General features: G+C 40.9%; 1 protein-coding gene across 4 annotated transcripts in view; it reads right to left on the bottom strand.

Annotated features, from left to right (window-relative positions):
- Positions 1-20,759, bottom strand: part of LOC140492110 (glutamate receptor ionotropic, delta-2-like) — a 546,695-nt gene that overhangs the window by 255,505 nt on the left and 270,431 nt on the right. For all 4 annotated transcript variants that reach the window (XM_072590871.1, XM_072590873.1, XM_072590872.1 and 1 more), the window contains exons 3-4: positions 7,133-7,417; positions 5,195-5,400 (exon numbers count right to left, since the gene is read on the bottom strand). In XM_072590871.1, the coding sequence (XP_072446972.1) occupies positions 5,195-5,400; positions 7,133-7,417 (491 nt within the window). The remainder of the gene's footprint in view (positions 1-5,194; positions 5,401-7,132; positions 7,418-20,759) is intronic.

The following is a 20,759-nucleotide window of genomic DNA, read 5'->3' as shown; positions in this document are numbered from 1 at the left end:
AAAGGAGAAATTGTTAAGGGTGAGGACCAGTTCGGCCAAACGAATGAGAGTGTCAGTGGAAGGGTACTGTTGGGGACGTCTGGAGAGGAAAAAATGGAGGGCTTGGAGGCCCTGGTCATGGCGGATGGAGGTGTAGAGGGATTGGATATCCATGGTGAAGATGAGGCTTTGGGGGCCGGGGAAACGGAAGTCTTGGAGGAGGTGGAGGGCGTGGGTGGTATCTCGAACGTATGTGGGGAGTTCCTGGATTAGGGGGGAATAGGACAGTGTCAAGGTAGGTAGAGATGAGTTCAGTGGGGCAGGAGCATACTGAGACAATGGGTCAGCCAGGGTCGTCAGGCTTGTGGATCTTGGGAAGGAGGTAGAACCGGGCAGTGCGGGGTTCCCGGACTACGAGGTTGGAAGCTGTGGGTGGGAGATCTCCTGAGGTGATGAGGTTCTGTATGGTCTGGGAGATGATGGCTTGGTGATGGGGGGTGGCGTCATGGTCGAGGGAGCAGTAGGAAGAGGTGTCCTCGAGTTGGCGTTTGGCTTCAGCTGTGTAGAGGTCAGTGCGCCAGACTACCACTGCGCCCCCTTTATCCGCTGGCTTGATGGTGAGGTTGGGATTGGAGCATCGGGATTGGAGGGCTGCACGTTGTGAGGGTGAGAGGTTGGAGTGGGGAGGGGGGACGACAGGTTGAGGCGGTTAATGTCCCGGCAGCAGTTGGAAATGAAGAGGTCGAGGGCAGGTAATAGGCCAGCGCGGGGTGTCCAGGTGGATGCAGTGTGTTGGAGGTGGGCGAAGGAGTCCTCGGAAGGTGGGCGGGAGTCCTGATTATGAAAGTAAGCTCGGAGGCGGAGGCGACGGAAGAATTGTTCGATGTCACGTCGTGTATTAAATTCATTGATGCGTGGACGGAGGGGGATGAAGGTGAGTCCTTTGTTGAGGACTGATTAGATTAGATTAGATTACTTACAGTGTGGAAACAGGCCCTTCGGCCCAACAAGTCCACACCGCCCCGCCGAAGCGCAACCCACCCATACCCCCACATCTACCCCTTACCTAACACTACGGGCAATTTAGCATGGCCAATTCACCTGACCTGCACATATTTGGACTGTGGGAGGAAACCGGAGCACCCGGAGGAAACCCACGCAGACACGGGGAGAACGTGCAAACTCCACACAGTCAGTCGCCTGAGGCGGGAATTGAACCCAGGTCTCTGGCACTGTGAGGCAGCAGTGCTAACCACTGTGCCACCGTGCCGCCCTAGTTCGTCCTCAGTGAGTGGGAGGTCTGGAGGGATGGTGAAAACTCGGCAAGGCCGGGAACTGGGATCTGGTGTGGGTGTGGAGCTGGGAGTGGGGTCGGAGCCAGTACCTGGAGTGGGTGTGATGGTGGGGGGAATGGGGTGGAGGCATGAGCTGGGGTAATGTTGCCCTCGGTGTTCTGGGGTATGGGGATAGTGACAGTGGGGTCTGTGGGGGACATGTCAGCAGAATGCAGGTGAGTGGCGCTGGTGGGGGCGGAAGTGGTGGTGATCATGGCAGTAGGGGTGGCGGAAGTCACTGAGCGTGTGGCATCAGCGATGATGTGAGGGCCGGAAGTGGCTGTGGGAATGGCCATGATGGGGACAGAAGTGACATCATCACTCAGTGTGAGGGTGGCAGCTGCATCAGCCGCATGGCTAATGGCGTTTCCGAGGCCAGGGGAATCTTCTGCAATGTTTGAGGAGCGCTGGTTATGGAGGTGGGTGGATAAAAGTTTGTTGTACTTACAGTTTTTGATGTTTGAGATGGAACTGAAATACTGTTTGTTGAGAGTATGAATTCTTCTGAGGATGTAGTACAGAGTGGGTCCTTTGCAATTCTGAGAGAGTGTGGCCCTCAGCTGAGGCAGGGCTTACTGGAGAGAGGTTAGGTGCCGGCGCATTGCTGCAAGCGTGGAGCGGAGGATCTTGAAGGAGAACTGTTGCTGGTGTTTTTGAATCTGTAGTCTGTACTGTTTGTCCTGTTCGGGTCCGAACTCTGCTGGTTTAAAGGTTTTCCGGAGTCCATGTGGATGAGTTGGTTATGGAGGCATGCACTGAGGAAGCAAATGTGGCTGTGGTACCGAGTTTGTTTCACAATATGGTTGAAGAGCTTCAGAGCAAAGGAAATGACCTGGGAGTTGCAGTGGGAGAGGGACTCCCTGAGATTCTTGTAGAGAGAGGAGGAAAACCTCTTCAAGGCAGGCATCCTTGCAAGAGGATTCGCAGTAGGGTTAAAATCAACAAGGTAAAAACAATGACTGCAGATGCTGAAAACCAAATACTGGAATAGTGGTGCTGGAAGAGCACAGCAGTTCAGGCAGCATCCAACGAGTCGCGAAATCGACGTTTCGGGCAAAAGCCCTTCATCAGGAATAAAGGCAGTGAGCCTGAAGCGTGGAGAGATAAGCTAGAGGAGGGTGGGCGTGGGGAGAGAGTAGCATAGAGTACAATGGGTGAGTGAGGGAGGAGATGAAGGTGATAGGTCAAGGAGGAGAGGGTGGAGTACCACACCTAATCTGGCCTTACCCCTTGTTGGCCTGTCTACATATTGTGTCAGGAAACCCTCCTGCACGCATTGGACAAAAACTGACCCATCTAAAATACTTGAACTATAGTATTCCCAGTTAATATTTGGAAAGTTAAAGACTCCAAACCAACTACCTTGTCACTCTCGCTTCTATTGAGGATCATCTTTGCAATCCTACCCACTACATCTCTGGAACTATTTGGAGGCCTACAGTCAAAGCAAATGAATAAGTATGGAACAGATAAAATTACAAGTAGGGATAAGGGAGGATGAACGAAGAGAAAGTGAGGACTCCAGATGCTGGAGATCTGAGCCGAGGGTGTGGTGCTGGAAAAGCATAGCAGCTCAGGCAGCATTTGAGGGGCAGGAGAATCGACATTTTGGGCAAAAGTCCTTCATCTAAGGGAGGATGAAGGCAGGTGTTTATATGGTGAGGCAATAATGGGTTGTGGACAATTTAATTAACTTTTATTAACAGCTTACTTCTAATTTTTTGCAAATAAAACAATTAGAAAATAAACTGTTAATAAAAGTTAATTAAATTGTCTGTACAGCAATGCATGCTGGACTAAAAGAGAACTGGAAATAGTCATGTGTTGCAAGAATCCAGATATGACAGGAATTAATGACAAATAGTGAGAGATAAATCAGGACTATGACTAAAACACTACCGTGTGTAACATATTTGGAAAATTTACTCAAAGAAAACCTACAATTATCAACAATATCATAGTGGCAGTATAAAAATACAACGTAACTATTAATAAGGCACAGAATCCATGTGGATCAAGACAAGTGATAAAGGATCAATTACATTGATAGGGGTCATTCAGGTCCCTTAATAGTGAGAATTCAGTGAAGAAAGAAAGATTCATACAAATGAGGGGCATGAGTAATGGAAGGAATAACTATCACAAAATTAATTGAACAGAAAAGGAATGTAAAGTTGAGTGGAGTTCCTATAATGTGTGCAAGATTGTTTTTTAATCCAAAAAGTAAGAGTCGAGCAAATGAAGATTTACTACATGCTCTAGAATTGGAGAATAAACAGTAAAGTTATGAATGGAAAAGAAAATTACAGACATTTTGAATCACTGTCTTGATTGCTTCCCAATGTGCCACACCAAAAAGGCTGTGTACTTTACAAAGCAAAACGAACAACTTCATAGAACATTCATTTTCTATAAGATCTATGCTTTCTTTTACTAACACAAATAGATACAAAGTACAAGGTAATATTAATTTATGGATTATCACCAATCTTGTTGTTGATAATGACGATCATGTAACAGACCAATTATTTCTACCTTACATGATACAGATGCAAGAAAGAATAATCATATTTCATACTACCAGAAGCCTATTTCTCAAATTATCAAACTTTTATTCAACATCCAGTATTTGTTTAACAGAAATGAACTACAATTAAATATCTGAAAGATTGAATATATTTTTTCTGGTCACTGATCTAAACTTATTTCCTTGCTCCTGGCTCTACACTCTAACAACAGTCTGAGATTAAGTCAAATCGAATATTGAAAGAATTGTGGATGATTGTCATCAGAAACAAAAGCAGAAATTGCTGAAAAGCTCAACTGGTCTAGCAGCATCCATGGAGAGAAAAGCAGAGTTAACGATTCTGCATAAGAACAACTTTTTCCTAGTTATCATCAATTCTGAGGAAGATTCACTGAACTGAAAATGTTAACTCTGATATCTCTCCACAAATGCTGCTAGACCTGCTGCACCCTTCCAGCAATTTCTGTTTTTCTTCCTGAGATTAACTTAGTCTGTTCAACTTTGATGCTGCATTTGATCACAAAATTAGCTTCCAACTCATATTTGTCCCATTACTAATATCTCTGGGTCCACCTCAGCAACTTCACTGGATTTGCTTTTGTCTCCGTTCATTCACTGCTGAAACCCTCAATTATGCCTTAGTTTCCTCAAGACTTAACTGGTCCAATGCACTAGTCACCCACATTCTACCCTTCAGAAATATGAGGTCAACTAAAAATTTCCTTCTGGTGTTTTCACTCACAGAAAGTCTATTTCCTGAAATCTTGATTTACATGTTTTACCTTGCTTTCAAATCACACATGCCTCATCCATCCCTGTCTCTATAAACTTTTGCAGCCTGACAACTCAGAGATAACTGTACACTTTTAATTCTCCCAATTTTAATTGCCTCGCTATTGAAGCTGATATGTTTAGTTGTATGAGCCCTAAACTCTGAAATATTCTCCCTACACCTCTTCAATTTGCCATCTTTCTTTCCTGATAATTTGATGATTTGAGAAATAGGCTTTTGGTAGTATGATGTATAGTTATTCTTTCTAGCATCTATATTATGTAAGGCAGGAATAATTGGTCTGTTTAATGATGGTTGTTATCAACAACAAGATTGGTGATAATCCATAAATTATCCATCTTGAAACCAGCTGATCTGACCCACATATCTCCACATGTGTCTTAATGTCATACTTTGTTTCAGAAAGTTGAACCGAAGTGTAATGTTCAACATGGTAACAGTTTTATATGAGTTATATGTTGTTAGTGATGCTCACGGTCCTGCTTATGTCTTTTCCCCAAAATTTGCTGTTTCTCTTTCACAGTTTTTTGTATAAGTCACCCAAGTTGTGAAATTTGTTACCTCACTAATGAAGGTCTTTGCAGTACGTGGGTTAAGGAAAAGTAGAGCTCTTCGAAGCATGTCTCGGAAACGGCTCAGCTCATCAAACCCAAGCGTGGAGAAAAGGCCTGTGAACATGTTGCTAATGCTGGCCTCAACCTTTTGCAGTGAAATCTCTATCCCTTGTTGACCAGCTTGGCCCAAAAATTCTTGAATCCCACGAATATCTGTTTAAATGTTCAAAATATTAAGTATGAGATTTTCATGTATTAAGGTATATTGTAAAAAAAATTATATCCCATTGACTGTTTTATGATCATGCTGCAGAAAATAATTACAAGTGTCCACCAAACAATTATCAAAATTTGAGATTTTTATTCACTTTTCAAAGGGGAGATTCATTGTGCTTATATATGTGCATTAAATTAACTTATGGGCATGTATTTAAATAAACAATGGAAGAAACAAGCATTGCTGTTTTGATGCTGTCTGTAAAATACTTATGATCAACCTCTTCAGACATGGTATGATACTATCTGGGGCAGGGAGACTTGAACCCAGAGGTAGGAACACTACCAATACACCACAAGGACTCTGCTGCTTTTCACAAATGAGCAAACTGCTTTATTTTCAAATACTGTGTTTTCCTTTTGGCAGCGTTACAACACCATTACGGAACAGAAGCCAACAAATGAAAGCTCACTGTGATAATCACAATTACGTAATTTCACAAGCAATGCCCCAATAAGAAACAAACCAACTGGATATCCAGGCATGTTGACTGGGAATTCAAAAGCTATGACTACCCACAATATTATGCTACATTTCATGTGCAACAGATATTGGCAGCAAAAATTAACTCACAAGTACATTCCCTACTCTCAGAGTCTGCACCACAGAGGATTTAGTTTTCTCTGTAAGCTATTGGTTAGCATGTTTGTGCTAAATTGCAGCCTCTGCTATTTCATTGCAGTTGTTAACCCATTTAAAACAAATTAGCTAGTAAGTTCATTAAAATCGCACAGACAGAAATGTAATGCCAACATATTAATCAGATGGCAAAGGGAGCACCCCAAAGAAATAAAACTCTCAGAAATAAACTTAGGAGGAGATAACCAGCTGGGTAATTGTAATTGTCAAGTGCCTACTTACTAAAAACTTACTTTCAACTGCTGGGAAAGGAAACTATAATTTAAAAATAAGCAAAGAACCAAATCAGGTACACACTTTCATTTCTTGACTTTTACGAAATGTCAGTTCACTCATTATTATGGAATAATGCTCTTTGCTCTGTGATTAAATTTCCCATGCTGAATCCAGCAAATAATAATGGCAGGTGCTGGATGTCAAGGCACAATCTGATATAAGTAATACCATGGGGAGTTCATGTATGATAAAGATTGTATTGGCATTTTACGCATCTGTAGTGCTGTATTACAGTTATTGCAACTCCCACCTCTATCTATCAAACTACTCCTGCCCTAATGTTATCCTTTTTTTATTGCTTTGACAAAATCACAGAAATTCTGTGCCAGGAATGTTGAAAAAGGGAGAAAGACTGCTTCCCTTTAAATTCACAGACCAACGCAAATTCTTGCCATAAAACAAAGCAAAACCCTTCAATTTGACACATCATATTTTTAATTTATTTCTTCCTTTGTATTAGATAGAGTCACGTTCTAAATAAACAACACTAATTATTTGAACTGTTGGGTTTAGATTCATTTTCAGTATTATGGTATTTACACAAATACTGTACTACTTTAATCGGATTCACAGTATGACATGGCTGTTAGTTCAGCCCTCTTATTTGTATTAAAATTTGGGTACTATGTATATATGGATTAAATCTTTTTTTGGTTCAAATAATGACAAGTTAGACATCAGTACTGAAACTATTAAAGCTAGAACAATTATTTACACTTGATAATTTAAGGAACACCAGAGTTTTATTATTACCATATGCATCATCATAGAAGATCATGAACTTCTGCCAGGAAAATTCTGTGATTACTTTGAGAATCACTTCATTGAAGTAATCAGGAGGACGGACAGAAAGCGTGTAATCACTGTTTCTTGTATTCCTTGTAATAGAACATTGAGAACGTGGAGTTCCAGCTGGTGTGCGCTGAATGTAGAGGTGAGGAATATGCATTCCATCTGCAAAGGACTGAAGTGAAGCTGAAGGAGCACAGCCAGTGGAGCTAACAAGAGCCAAAATTCCTTGTGACACAAGGTCACAGGCTGAAAAAGAAGAAAAAATTCCGTTAATGATCATATAACAGCAATTGCATTTAAGTAGTGCTGTTAACTCATGCTGACATCCTAATGCGTTTAGGAAGAAAAAGAGTGAAATGTGGATTGTAAGAACCTTTTCTCAAAGGGCAAGAAGGTGGGGAATTTCTGAGGCTCAGAATTGCAGAGCATGGTTTCTATGCTATTGAGAACAAAATTGCCAATAGTGTAATGAAGGAAGGGAGAACACTGAAAAGGATGGACTCTGAGATCAGAGACTATAGGTTGCATGGATGGGGGAGGAAATGAAGATAGACTCATGGACAGATTTAAATGTAAGAATGAATATTTTAAATTTAAATAGTTGATGACCACGAGTCAAAGCAGGTCAGTGTGAATGAATGAGATGAGTCAGCATGACTTGTTCTCAGATACAATGCAGCCAAGTACCGATTGGGATAAGTTGCAACTTTTAGAGAGTTTAGTATAACAGACTGGCCAGGAAAGCATTGAAAGTCTGGAGTTAATGAATATATGGATGATTTCATTGACGGTTAAATGTAAATAGAAATACAAACACATATATGGGAGAGATATTGAACAATCAACGTATGAATTGTCTGGTTCAACCAGAAGTATCTGCCAGAATTAAATAAACAGACATTACTTGAGATTCAATGCTTTGCTCTTTTCAATTTTTAGATGGAGGAAGTTATGAATAATTCAAGGTTGTATTCACTGGAAATTTGAGAGGGAAATATTAATAAAAGGAGATGGGGACGGACATTCAAAGTAATCACAGAATTTAAATACATGTCAACTCTAACTCTATGACTTATATGATGTCACCAATGGATTGCATGTCAATGAGATAAAGCAGGGTAGTATGAATTTATTGGGAATGGATTTCAGGTGAAAGATGGTGGAAAGATAAGTGAGGATGTAGAGTGGCAAGGATTCAGGGCTACTACAGGACAGGTAATAGGAAGAGAACATTTGCCGAAATAAATAGTTTACTCTTGAAAGCAAAAGCATCCATGAACTAATCATATATGTCGGAGGCAATGGTGTGGGAGATAGGGATTAGTAGTCTAAGAAGTGTGGTATTGGGAAAGAGTGCTGTTTCAGAAATCCATTAGGGATGAATATTACTTAAATGGATAGAGATTGCAGAAGCTGCAGTACAGATACGTCTGGGTGCCCTGTACTTGAATCAACATGTTAGCATGCAGATATTGCAAGTAATTAGGAAGGCTAATAGAATGCTGGACTTTATTGTAAGGAAGACAGAATATAAAAGTAAAGAAGTCTTGCTACTACTGGACAATGTCTCAAGTACTTGATATAGTTTTGGTCTTTATACTTCAGGACGGATATATTTGCATTGGAAGCTGCTCAGAGAAAATTCACTCAGCTAATTTCCTGGGATTAAAAAAATGTTTTATAGGGAAAAATTGTCGAGCTTGGATGTATAGTTTTTGTCATTTAGAAGGAACAGAGTGATTTGATTAAAACCTAAGATTCTAAGAGGTTCTGACAAGATTGATGCTGGGAGGGGGCTGCCTCTTTCAGGGGCATCTAGAGTTACAGGACACAGTTTTAGAATAAGAGAGTTCCCATTTAATATGGAAAGGAGGGGAATGTTTTTTTTTCTGTCAATGTCATTAATCTTGGAATTTTCTTCCCCAGGGAGTTATAGAGGTTGGCTTTTGCATCTATTCAAGACTGAGTTACACATCTTTTTAATCAAAGAGGACATCGAGAATTAGAAGGAACAGACAGGAATGCGGTATTGAAATCACAATCAGATCAGCAGAAATGCAACTCGAACAACACTTGAAGCTCAACACAAAGCAAGACAGTTTGCTTAATCAGCACCCTATCCACGTCTTTGAATATTCACTCCTTCCACCAAAAGTGCAGAGACCAAGCAGTCTATGCCATCCATGAGATCCACACCAGCAACTCGCCATGTCTAGTTCAGCAGCACCTTCCATGCCCACCACTTCTACGACCAAGATGAACAAAGCAATAAACACAAAGGAAGACCCACCACCTGCAATTTCCCCTTTAAGCCACATACCAGCTTGATATAGAATTATACAAGTTTGTTCCTCGGTTATCACGAGGTCAAAATTCTGAAATTCCCTTCCTAACAGGACTGTGATTATACACGGACAAGATGGATTACAGTGCTTCAAGAAGGAGGTTCACCATCAACTTCTCGGGGACAATTGGGCAAGGGTCTAGCCAAAGATGCTCACATCCCAGATATGAATATATATATATATATTTTAAAAATCGGAGTTGGGATACCGATGCTTTATTAGTTAGGTTTTCTGAGAAACTGAACTTTTTAGTAAATCACTTGCTGATGCTCACAACTATAATTTATTTTAAAGTGCAGTTTTCATTTATATAGTAACTTTCCTGCTTTCAAGATGTCCAAACATGTTACATAGTCAAAAAGCTTCTTTTGAAATGTAGTTTCTGTTGCAATTTTTGAAAGGGCATGGATGCCTTGCTACAATTGATGAGACCACACTTGGAATATTACGTGATTCTTAACATACAAGGATTGTGTGACTTTCTCTTCTGTTAAGTCTTTTTTAAAAAATGATTGCAGCTAATATCTTTGCTTCCCAATGGAAATATGCAGTCTGCAATACAGAACTGAGCTGTACAGATTAGTCCCTGGACTGAGGGATGTCAGACTGACACTCCTTTGTGGTGATCATCTCGCTGGCATCTGGGTACATTTACACACCACATCCCCAGGACCAAGTGCAATCTTAATAATGCCCTAAGTTCATTCTCAGTGCTCATCATAATAACAAAGGCAAGATGTTGGACCACCCTAACTAATATCAACTGGCACTGAGTTCTGCAGAAGCTCCAGTGGAGGTTGGAGGAGAGGTAGTCAATGTATGCGGAGGGCAATTGGAGAGTGAGCGTGGTGAGTGCAGGCTGATGCCAGTCCTATGCCAGCTTTGCAGAGTCAAGAGGAGTGTTGCTGCTCTCTCAACTCTACACATCCCGACTTTTTTCTGAGCAATTTATTTCAGTGGCATTCAGTGGTTGCTTTAAATCCTGTGATGTATGGCAGCTCATGACCTGTAACTTTTAGACAGTGCTTTTGCAATATACATCAAAATGAATTTCATAACCTTCAGTATGGAAACAAAGCCTTGCTCAATACAGGGAGATGCTAAGGTCATTTAAATGAAGGGCCTGCCTATTTGGCACCAGAATGATAATGCATTTTTACTGAACATTCTGACTCACGTCAGCCAGGACTTGAAGGACAACTAGGGCCGATGGAATGATAGACAGAATCTTTGGCCACCGCTGGGGATGGGAACTGATGTGGCTGGGGCTCCAAGATATCAATGCCAATCAGTGTGCGAGATTCCTAACCACAGTCCGCACAGTCGCAAGTATGGGTGACTTGCACTGTTGAGACAGGCAGCCAATGAGTTCATTAATTGGCTTGTAAAAGGCTCTGAAACGAGGTTGCCTGGGATTTTCTACTGCCTCCTGATGTGACATTGGGTACCAGGCCAGCTTGCCTGGGTGTGGATACAGCTGAAGACCACCTTGTGGAGGCGGTGATGATACTGTGTTTTTAAGAGGTGTATTTTGTTCTGGTTTCTTTTAAGAAAGAGATTTGAATGAGAGGCAGAGATGATAATGTAATCAGCTTTTGAGGTCTTGGACTTTTCTTTTAAACTTGGAGCAACAGAAGCAGCCTGGAGTGGTGTGACCATCTCTCACAGACCAGGATTTCTACCTTTCCTTTTAGCTTTTAGCTTCAGCAGAAGCTGCTGGAGTTTTGAAGTAGAAGCTATTTTTTCCTCTCTCTTGGTTCCAGCTAGAAGCTAGGGTTTCTCTTCCAACTGCGGGCATTGCATGTGGGAAAATCTGATTTCTGAATTCGCCTTTTTGCCAAGGGCTTTGTTTATGGGATGTTATTATATTGGAATGGTTGATGAGTAATAGTTACTGTATCTATTATTCTATTAAGCTTTCCAACAGCGACGTTATTCTAAGTTCTTCTTCCTTCTGTTGTGTTTGCTTAACGCCAAGTAGTTTGACCGGTTGAAATGCATCTGGAACACAACACTTTACATTTGCCTTTAAAATAAGTAAAGACCATAGGCATAGGAGTGGAAGTAAGGCCATTCAGCCCATCGAGTCCACTCTGTCATTCAATTATGGCTGATGGGCATTTCAATGCCACTTACCCGCACTCTCCCTGTAGCCCTTAATTCCTTGCGAGATCAATCTCTGCCTTGAAGACATTTAATGTCCCGGCCTCCACTGTGCTCTATGGCAATGAATTCCACAGGCCCACCACTCTCTGGCTGAAGAAATGTCTCCTCATTTCCATTCTAAATTGACCCCCTCTAACTCTAAGGCTGTGTCCTTGGGTCCTAGTCTCCCTGCTTAACAGAAATAAATTCCCAGCTTCCATCCTTTCTAAGCCATGCATTATCTCATAAGTTTCTATTGGATCTCCCCTCAACCTTCTAAACTCTAATGGACACAATCCAAGAATCCAAGAATCCTCAGCCGTTCATCATATGTTAGGCCTACCATTCCAGGGATCATCCGTGTGAATCTCTGCTAGACACAGTCCAGTGCCAGTATGTCCTTCCTGAGGTGTGGGGCCCAAAATTGGACACAATATTTTAAATGGGGCCTAACTAGAGCTTTATAAAGTCTCAGTAGCACATCGCTGCTTTTATATTCCAATCCTGTTGAGATAAATGACAACATTACACTTGCTCTCTTAACCACGGACTCAACCTGCAAGTCAATCTTTAGAGAATCCTGGACTAGCAGTCCCAGATCCCTTTGTACTTTGGCTTTATGAATTTTCTCACCAGTTAGAAAACAGTCCATGTTTGTATTCTTTTTACCAAAGTACAAGACCTCGCATTTGCTCACACTGAATTTCAGCAGCCATTTCTTTGACCACTCTCCAAAACTGTCTAAATCTTTCTGTTGCATCACTAACTCCTCAGAACTACCTGCCTGTCCACCTAACTTTGCATCATCAGCAAACTTCACCAGAATGCCCCCAGTCTCTTTATCCAGATCATTAATACATAAAGTGAACAGCTGTGGCCCCAACACTGAACCCTGTGGGACACCACTTCTCACCAGCTGCCATTCCAAATAAGAACCTTTTATCCCAACTCTCTGCCTTCTGTCAGACAGCCAAGGCTCAATCCATGCCAGTAGCTCACCTTGAACACCATGGGCCCTCACTTACTCAGCAACCTCCCATAAGGCACCTTATCAAAGGTCCTTTGGAAGTCTAGATAGATAACATCCACTGGGCTTTTCTACTTGTTACATCTTCAAAGAATTCCCTTAATAAAGACTACTTGTCTTTTCTCTCCCCCCTCTTGAATGGCCTTCTGCACCATGGTGCAGTGGTCAGCTGGCTCATTCTGTCCACAGCTGTTTTCCTCATCAATACAGGGAGCAAAATCTCCTACCTGTTGGACAATGTCAAGGGCTGAGGCTCCTCCACTCCTGAACTCAGAAACCCCCTACCTGCCTCACTTTACAGTCACACTCTGTTGTCCCTGATCACTAACTAAATTTGAATTAATTAATCTACTGGGTGTGACTGCCTCCTGAAACAAAGCAACCAGGTAACTCTCCCCCTCCCATATGTGCTGCAGTATTTGAAGCTCAGATTCATCAACTCTGATCCGGAGTTCTTCCAGCAACCAACACTTGCTGCAGGTGTGGTCACTGCCGTTCACAATGGGATCAGCCAGCTCCCACATCATACAACTGGAGCACATCACCTGTCCGGCCATCTCTACTTATTTAGTTAATTTATACAAATTTATGAGTTAAGTAATTTCTAGTACTTCTCTGTGGTCTTCATCAATTAGCTTACTATAAGTAAACTTTTAATCAATCACACGATACACAAGAAATATCAATTGAAATGCCTTTCCCTCGGAACACACGAGAGTCCTTTTATTTGTTAGCGGAGGAGGGCGGGTGGGAGACACTACACGTGTAATGAGTCGGGATTCAGCTGCTGCCAAAATATATATTTAAAGATTAGGTCTGGGCTACCTTGTTAAAATATTTTGAGGGAGCCTGGGATGGTCCAAAGCCAGGGACGCCCCTAATCCCGACACTTGTGCCTTGGATGTTGTCTTTTCCATTTAAACTTTGAGAAAGCTTGGTGAGAAATCATCTCTATGTTGAAGCACCCGCTCAGTCATTTGTTCTTTAGTGCAGTGCATTGCTCGTCTTAACTTGAAAGGTCTTTGATTGGCCCTCCAACTTCAAGACCCTGTCTCACCCTCAATCTGACAGAGAATATGTCTTCGTGCCAAGTGAGGGGACACCTCTGTGAAAATCCCATTGTGTGACTGTTACCCCCACTCCTCTGCCCTGGGGCCCAGTTTGGGACCTGGAAACAAAGAGTAAAAGGATAAAACAGCAGGAAATAAAATGTGCTTTGTTAATCATAATTCGTGAGGCATTTTTCAGCTCCACTCATGATGTGATATTGATCTCCTCCCTATCTTAGAAATCTCCTAGGTCACAGCAGACCTCTGAAGTCTCCATGTGCCTTCAATTCTAGCCTCTTGTGCCTCTTTCCTTAAATTCTTGAAATCTTTTCCTTTTACAATGTTCTGGCAATGGAAGCAGTATATCAAATATTTACCAGATTAATTTCTGGGATGGCAGAGCCAACATATGGTTGGGATTAAATATAATGGAGTTTATAAGAATGAGGGGGAAATCACATGGAAACCCATAAAACTTTTACAGGTCTACGTGAGCAAATGCAGGAAGGACGTTCTTAATGGCCAGAACTGGGGTCAAAGTCTCAGGCCACGTGGTGGGCTATTTAGGACTGAGATGAGGAGACATTTATTCAACCAGAGAATAATGGGCCTCTGGAATTCTCTTCCACACAAAACAGTTGAGGCTAGAACATTAAATGTTTTCAAAAATGAGTTAGATATCGTACTTGGGACTAAAGGGATCAAAGGGCATTAGGAGAAAGCAGGAACATGGTTCTCAGTTGGCTGATCACCCATGGTCATATTGAAGAGAAGAGCAGGCACAAAGGGCCAAATGGCCCATTCTTATATTTTCTATGCTTCTATGAAATAATGCAACCAATTTGAGCTTAACAAACACCCACAATTAACAATGTGAACATGACTAGATATATTTATGTGCCTGAGAGGTAACTATTGACCAGAAAACTGAAGATAACTCCCCTGTGCTCCTTCAAGCTATTTTTAGGATGTCTGTATATCCTTGTCCAACACAAGGTTTAAATTCCTTTCGGAAAGACAGTTCCTACAACTATTGCTCCCTCAGTACTGGACTGAGTGTCAAGACCTGGAACATAACATCTGAATGAAATGAATCCAACTTTGCTGATGATACAAACATAGGTGGCACAGCACATTGTACTAAGGACAAGTGGGATCTGCAAGTGGATATAGATGAGTTGAGTGAGTGGGCAAAAACTTGGCAGATTGAATTTAAAGCAACATACTGTGAGGTTTTTGGTGGAAAGAATCAGAAGAAAGACTATTAATTAAATGGAGAGAGACTCCAAAAAAGTGCAGCACACAAGGATCTAGCTGTTCTTGTGCATCAAACATAAAAATGTTAGGTGCAACAAGTGATTTAGAAGGCAAATGGAATTTTGATCTTCATTGTTAGAGGGTCTGGAGTTTAAAAATGGGGAGCTCTTGCTGTAATTGTAGACAATTTTGGTAAGGGTGCATCTGGAGTACTTTGTACAGTTTTGCTCTCTGCATTTAAAAAGGAATACCCTGGCATTGGAGATCATTCAAAAAAGAAACACTAGGCTGATTACTGGGAAGGGATTGCCTTATCAAGAACAACTAAATAGGTGAGGACTTTATTCATTGGAGTTTGGAAGAGTGGGGGTGATCTTATTGAAAGATGACGAGGCAACTTGACAGTGCAGAAACAAAGCCAGAAGTTGCTGGAAAAGCTCTGCAGATCTGACAGCATCTGTGAAGTGAAATCAAAGTTAATGTTTTGGGGCCGGTGACCCTTCCTCAAAACCTGACAGTGCAGCTGTTGAGAAAATATTTCCACTAGTGGTGGAATCGCCAATTAGGTGATGTAATCACAGAATATGGTGACACATATTTAAAACTGACATGTAAGTGATTGTCTCCTCCCAGAGACAGGAAATATCTGGAAATCTCTATCTCACAAGTTGTGGAGGCTAGATCACTTCAAGTGTTTAGAAAGGAGGGAGTTAGATAGTCAAGGGCTATGCGGAGCAGGCTTGAAAGAGGAGTTGAAGCCTAAGGTAAATCCACCACAATCTTCTCCAACGGTGGGAAGGTTTCAAGGCTGACTGATCTACTCCTGTTTTTAATTCTTATGTTCTTATGTCTTTTTTTGAATCAGTGACAAGAGTGCTGACAAATGAGCCATGCTGTCAATGACAGTATGGATAGGCTTTAAGGAATCACACTTATTTTTTCCCCTTTTTTGGACTGAAAATAAACTGTAATCGAAGTTGAACTGCCATATAACTAAACTTCTAGGAGCGCTTAGAAGCTTGGAAAAATAAAATTGTGCACATTTTTAACCGTTCAAGGCAGTGTTGCTTTTCATAGCAGTGAGGAAGGTACTTTGAGACAGAGTGGAACCAGAAGTCTGAGCTTATGAAAGATCACCTGATGATAGCCATCTGGTTGACCAGAAGTTTGTTACAAAACTGTAAAAGCAGAACAGGCAGAGACATCCAGAGCCTGCAAGCTGACAACAACCTGCTCTCACGCTGTCTGTCTATCTCTTATCTAGTCAACAGTCAAGAAATGTTAACAGAGAATTCTAGCATGCAAAGACTTAGGTTGGCATGGTGGTCCAGTGGTTAGGACTGCTACCGCACAACATGAGGGATCTGGGTTCGATTCCAGCCTTGGGTGATTGTGTGGAGTTTGTGTATTCTCCCTGTGTCTGTGTGGATTTTTGCCAAGTGGTCCAGTTTCCTCCAACTGTCCAAAGCTATGCAGGTTAGCAATGGTAAATTGTCCTCTAGTGTTCAGGATGTGCAAGCTAGGTGGATTAGCCATGGGAAACTGCAGGGTTATGGGGACAGACTGGGTCTTAATGAGGTTCAGTGTAAACTCAATGGGCCAAATGGCCTCTTTCTGCACTGGAGGGATTCTATGACCACTGGATCAGCTATCAAAATGAAGAATAACCATTGCTTTACACACAATAATGTGCCGTCATTGCTTAAAAAAAGATTCAAACAGAACTGCGAGAGATAATCTAACCCACAAGGGTGATCTGAACTTTTGATCAGAATTTTGTCCCATTTTTCCTCCACATATAATATGTTAAACTCTCTCATCTTTTTAATGATGCATGCATTTGGGGCTTTTAAACTTTTATAGTTTAATTCATGTATTAATAGCTTAGGGATTCATTTTCTCAGCCATTTGTTGAAGTTAAGTGTGTAGCAATAAATAGTCATTTTCTGTTAATAACAAAACTTGGTATGAACTGCTTTTACTTAAAAATGTGTTGCAGGTCAGGCAGCATCAAAGGAGTAGGAGAATCGACGTTTCGGGCATAAGCCCTTCTTCAGGAAGATGCCCGAAACGTCGATTCTCCTGTTCCTTTGATGCTGCCTGATCTGCTGCGCTTTTCCAGCAACACATTTTTAAGCTCTGATCTCCAGCATCTGCAGTCCTCACTTTCTCCTAGATGAACTGCTTTTGTCCTGAATAGCAGACAGAAGCACAAATTGGTTATATCAAGGATTTTATTGGGATGATAAACATTTTGTGATGAATTATGGATAGAAGGGCATGTTTGTTGGCACAATCTTTCCAGTTACTTTATGGGACCTTTTCGATTCAAAAGTTAGGAAGAGCGAGGCTACCCGATCCTCAACCAGGATCCATCATTTATTGAGATCATGGTTATTCTGAATCCTAACAGTGGGATATTGCTTGACACAATATCTTTTAATACTCTCTCTTATCTAATTATTTATTAAAATTATTGCATAATTGACATCCCAACAGAGATCCTAAAGGGCTGGAATTCTATATACAAAATCAGATTGGTTGGTAGCAGATAAGACAATCATTTTTGAAAAAAAAATATACCTGACCCCACTTGTCACCTATAGGTTTAATGGAATTGGGATACCATGTGGCTGCAAACCAAAAGAGACATGCTGTAGATCCTAAACCATGACAATACTTGTCTAACTAGACCTTGCTCTTACTCAAGTCCATTAGTCACCTCTTCCCAATTTGAGTACATTATTGCTTATACCAGTGTGAGAGTATTTCAGTCCTTGATTCATTATTAGTTTCCCTGGAATGTCAAACATAATATTTTCTCACTCTAACAAGAACACCGATAAAGTATGTTCCTCCAACATGAAAACTGACAAGAAATTAACATGACAATTTCAACAGCTTTTGATACAACACCTCCAATACAACCTTAGGGAGCAATTATATTGTTGCTTCTTTGTCACTCTGCTTTGACGCATAGCAGCTTCAGATACAGATCAGCCAAAAATTGGTAGCGAGCTTCAGTATTCTTTCAAATCTGACTCTGGAAGGAACTGTGCCAGACATCCCTGCCTCAGGTTACCTAGGCTTGGCATTATGTCAAAGTTAAGCTCAGTGCTAAAATTGTACACCCCAGTCCAATACCGGCATCTCCAAATCATGCTAAAATAATAGCATAGTGCTGGAAAGTCTCAGCAGGTTTGGCAGCATTAATGAAGACAGCAACAGAGTGAACACTTCTTTGTAACAGAAGGAGGCCAAAAAGTAATCTTTTTTATGCGGGGAGTATGTGGAATGAGAAATAAGTGGAACAGATGGTGAGCATACCCATAGCAAAAGACACAAAAAAGTGGAAATGGTAATAGAGAATAACATAGAAAAATAATTGGTGCTGATAGCAAGGAAAAATGTTAGCTTTTCTGAGAGTAAGCCCAAGCAAACACGACATGGGATAGGGTAGGGAGAGAATGGGCTCCAATAAAAATGGACATTATCAATGGTCTGTAGTTATAGAGCCATAGAGTTATACACACTGAAATAGATTCTTTCTTCCACTCGCTCATACCTCAGCTGATTTAGTCCCATTTGCCAACATTTGGCCCCCCATATCCCTCTAAACCCTTCCTATTCATCTACCACCCAGATGTCTTTCATATGTTGCAATTGTACCAGCCTCCACCACTTCCTCTGACAGCTTGTTCCATACACGCATCACCTTCTGCATGAAAAAGTTGCCCCTTAGGTTCCTTTTAGATTTTTCCCCTCTCATTTTAAACATACCTGTACCATGGAAAAAAGGACACTGGATATTCACCCTAGCTATTGCGATTGAAATTAGATCAGCCAGATGGATGTCATAGAATGTGAATTCTCTGATTGGACCAGAGTACCATCCCCAATCAGGGAACCCTGGCTGACAGATATAAACAGGAGTGTCTAGGACCTAGCTCTGTGCGAGCTGGTTCGGCATTATGTACTATGCATGTGTATATAAGGGTGACTTAGTGATGGAATATTAGTCTTCATGGAGTTATTTTATCCATGTCTCTCTTGATTTTACAAACCTCTATAAGGTCACTCCTCAGCCTCTGACACTCCAGGAGAAAAAAAACCCTGCCTATCCAGCCTCTCCTGAAACCCAAAACCTTCAATCCTGGCAACTATCTTGTAAGTCTTTTCTGAACACTTTACAGTTTAACAAAATTTTCCTATAGCAGTTGTTAAATTAATTGTTAAGACATTTTTTTTCCTCAACTGAGGATTTTCCTCATCATGGTTGACAAGGCTCTCAATCATATCTGACCCATTTCGTGCACCTCTGCCCAATCTCTGCTTCTATTTTTGTGGAATACCTAGTTTGACCATAAGAATATTCTTGAATTCCAGTCAATTGCCATTCAAACCATCACCTTGCTCTCAGACTAACAGTTCTGTCCTCGGTCTACTGCAGTGTTCCAGTGAATGCTAGTTGAAGCAATAGCACCTAATTTTCCACTAATGCATTTTACAGCCTTCAGGACTCATTAACACTTGCTTTGCCTTTTACTTTGGGCAGCTTCACCACCTGTTTCACTTGCTCCTCCTCTCACTTTGTCAACACTATGAGAATAATTATTTGCCTGAACTGTTCAATTCCAAAGAAGAGTCATATTGGACTTAATATTAACTTGTTCACTCCGTCTGCAGATGTTGCCAGACCTTCTGATTTTATTGAGCACTTTATGTTTTTATTTTGGATCTCCAGCATCTACTGTACTTTGCTTTTTTATTTTAGGTCTAGGGCAGTCAGAGGCCATGTTTAAAATAAAAACTTTAGTGGTGCAATTGTACTGATTATATTTTTTAGCTAGCACAATTCATGGTTGCCTGTTTTACAAACAAAAATCCACAAATATTTCAATATTTGTTCAAACTAAAAGTTTTATGCAATATTTTTTCGAGAATGAGCAGAATAACATAATCAAATCAATTGAGCAGCATCAAGTCTGTTAATGTCTTGAGTTGCGCCTTCCCATGGCAGTAATTCTGGTGACAATTTCAAATTTTGTGAGCTTAATTTTCCTATTTCATTTTAAAAGGTTTGTTGTATTTATGGACTTTAAAATAAAGGTGTATATGTCATATTAACTAAAAACTAATTCTGAGTCAGAAAATTCAGTAAAGAGCAGAGAAGGTCAGAACAATAATAATTTTTAATGTTATAACACATGTACTGTATTGCTTGGAAAGGTTTATTGTTGATAACTACAGATTCAATGCACATGCTCCTCATACATAAGTAATGGTTGTCCTTCTGAAAGATTCAGAAGAATGAACAAGTGGAAATGGGATGACTATTGTCTTATTTTTAAATACAACAGTGCCATTCTGACGAAGGTTCACCAGACTTGAAATGTTAATTCTCATTTTCACTCTACAGATGCTCCCAGACCTGTTGAGTTTCCCTAGCACTTTCTGTTTTTAAATGCTATTCCTTTATGGTTTAAGATGAACTTCACTGTGTCATAAAGTATTACACAAAAATAAGCAGAATCCTACTTCTGATTTAACAGTGTTTATCGCTATTTAAGGTTCATACACATCTCCAATGTAATCCCATCAAGATGCTTCTCTACTCCTTTCTGCTTCAAATGTTTTGAAACTACATTTGAAGCAATAAATACTGATAAACTTCTGATTATGAACTTGAATGGTATTTTTTTTTGTGTCATATGACTTAACATCAATATCCATAAAATCAGTCATCCCAAACTTCTAGCTCTTTT

This window comes from Chiloscyllium punctatum, chromosome 20, assembly GCF_047496795.1.
Source record: "Chiloscyllium punctatum isolate Juve2018m chromosome 20, sChiPun1.3, whole genome shotgun sequence".
NCBI classification, from domain to species: domain Eukaryota; kingdom Metazoa; phylum Chordata; class Chondrichthyes; order Orectolobiformes; family Hemiscylliidae; genus Chiloscyllium; species Chiloscyllium punctatum.
Note: the sequence above shows the minus strand (reverse complement) of the source record. Positions and strands in the feature narration are given on the sequence as shown.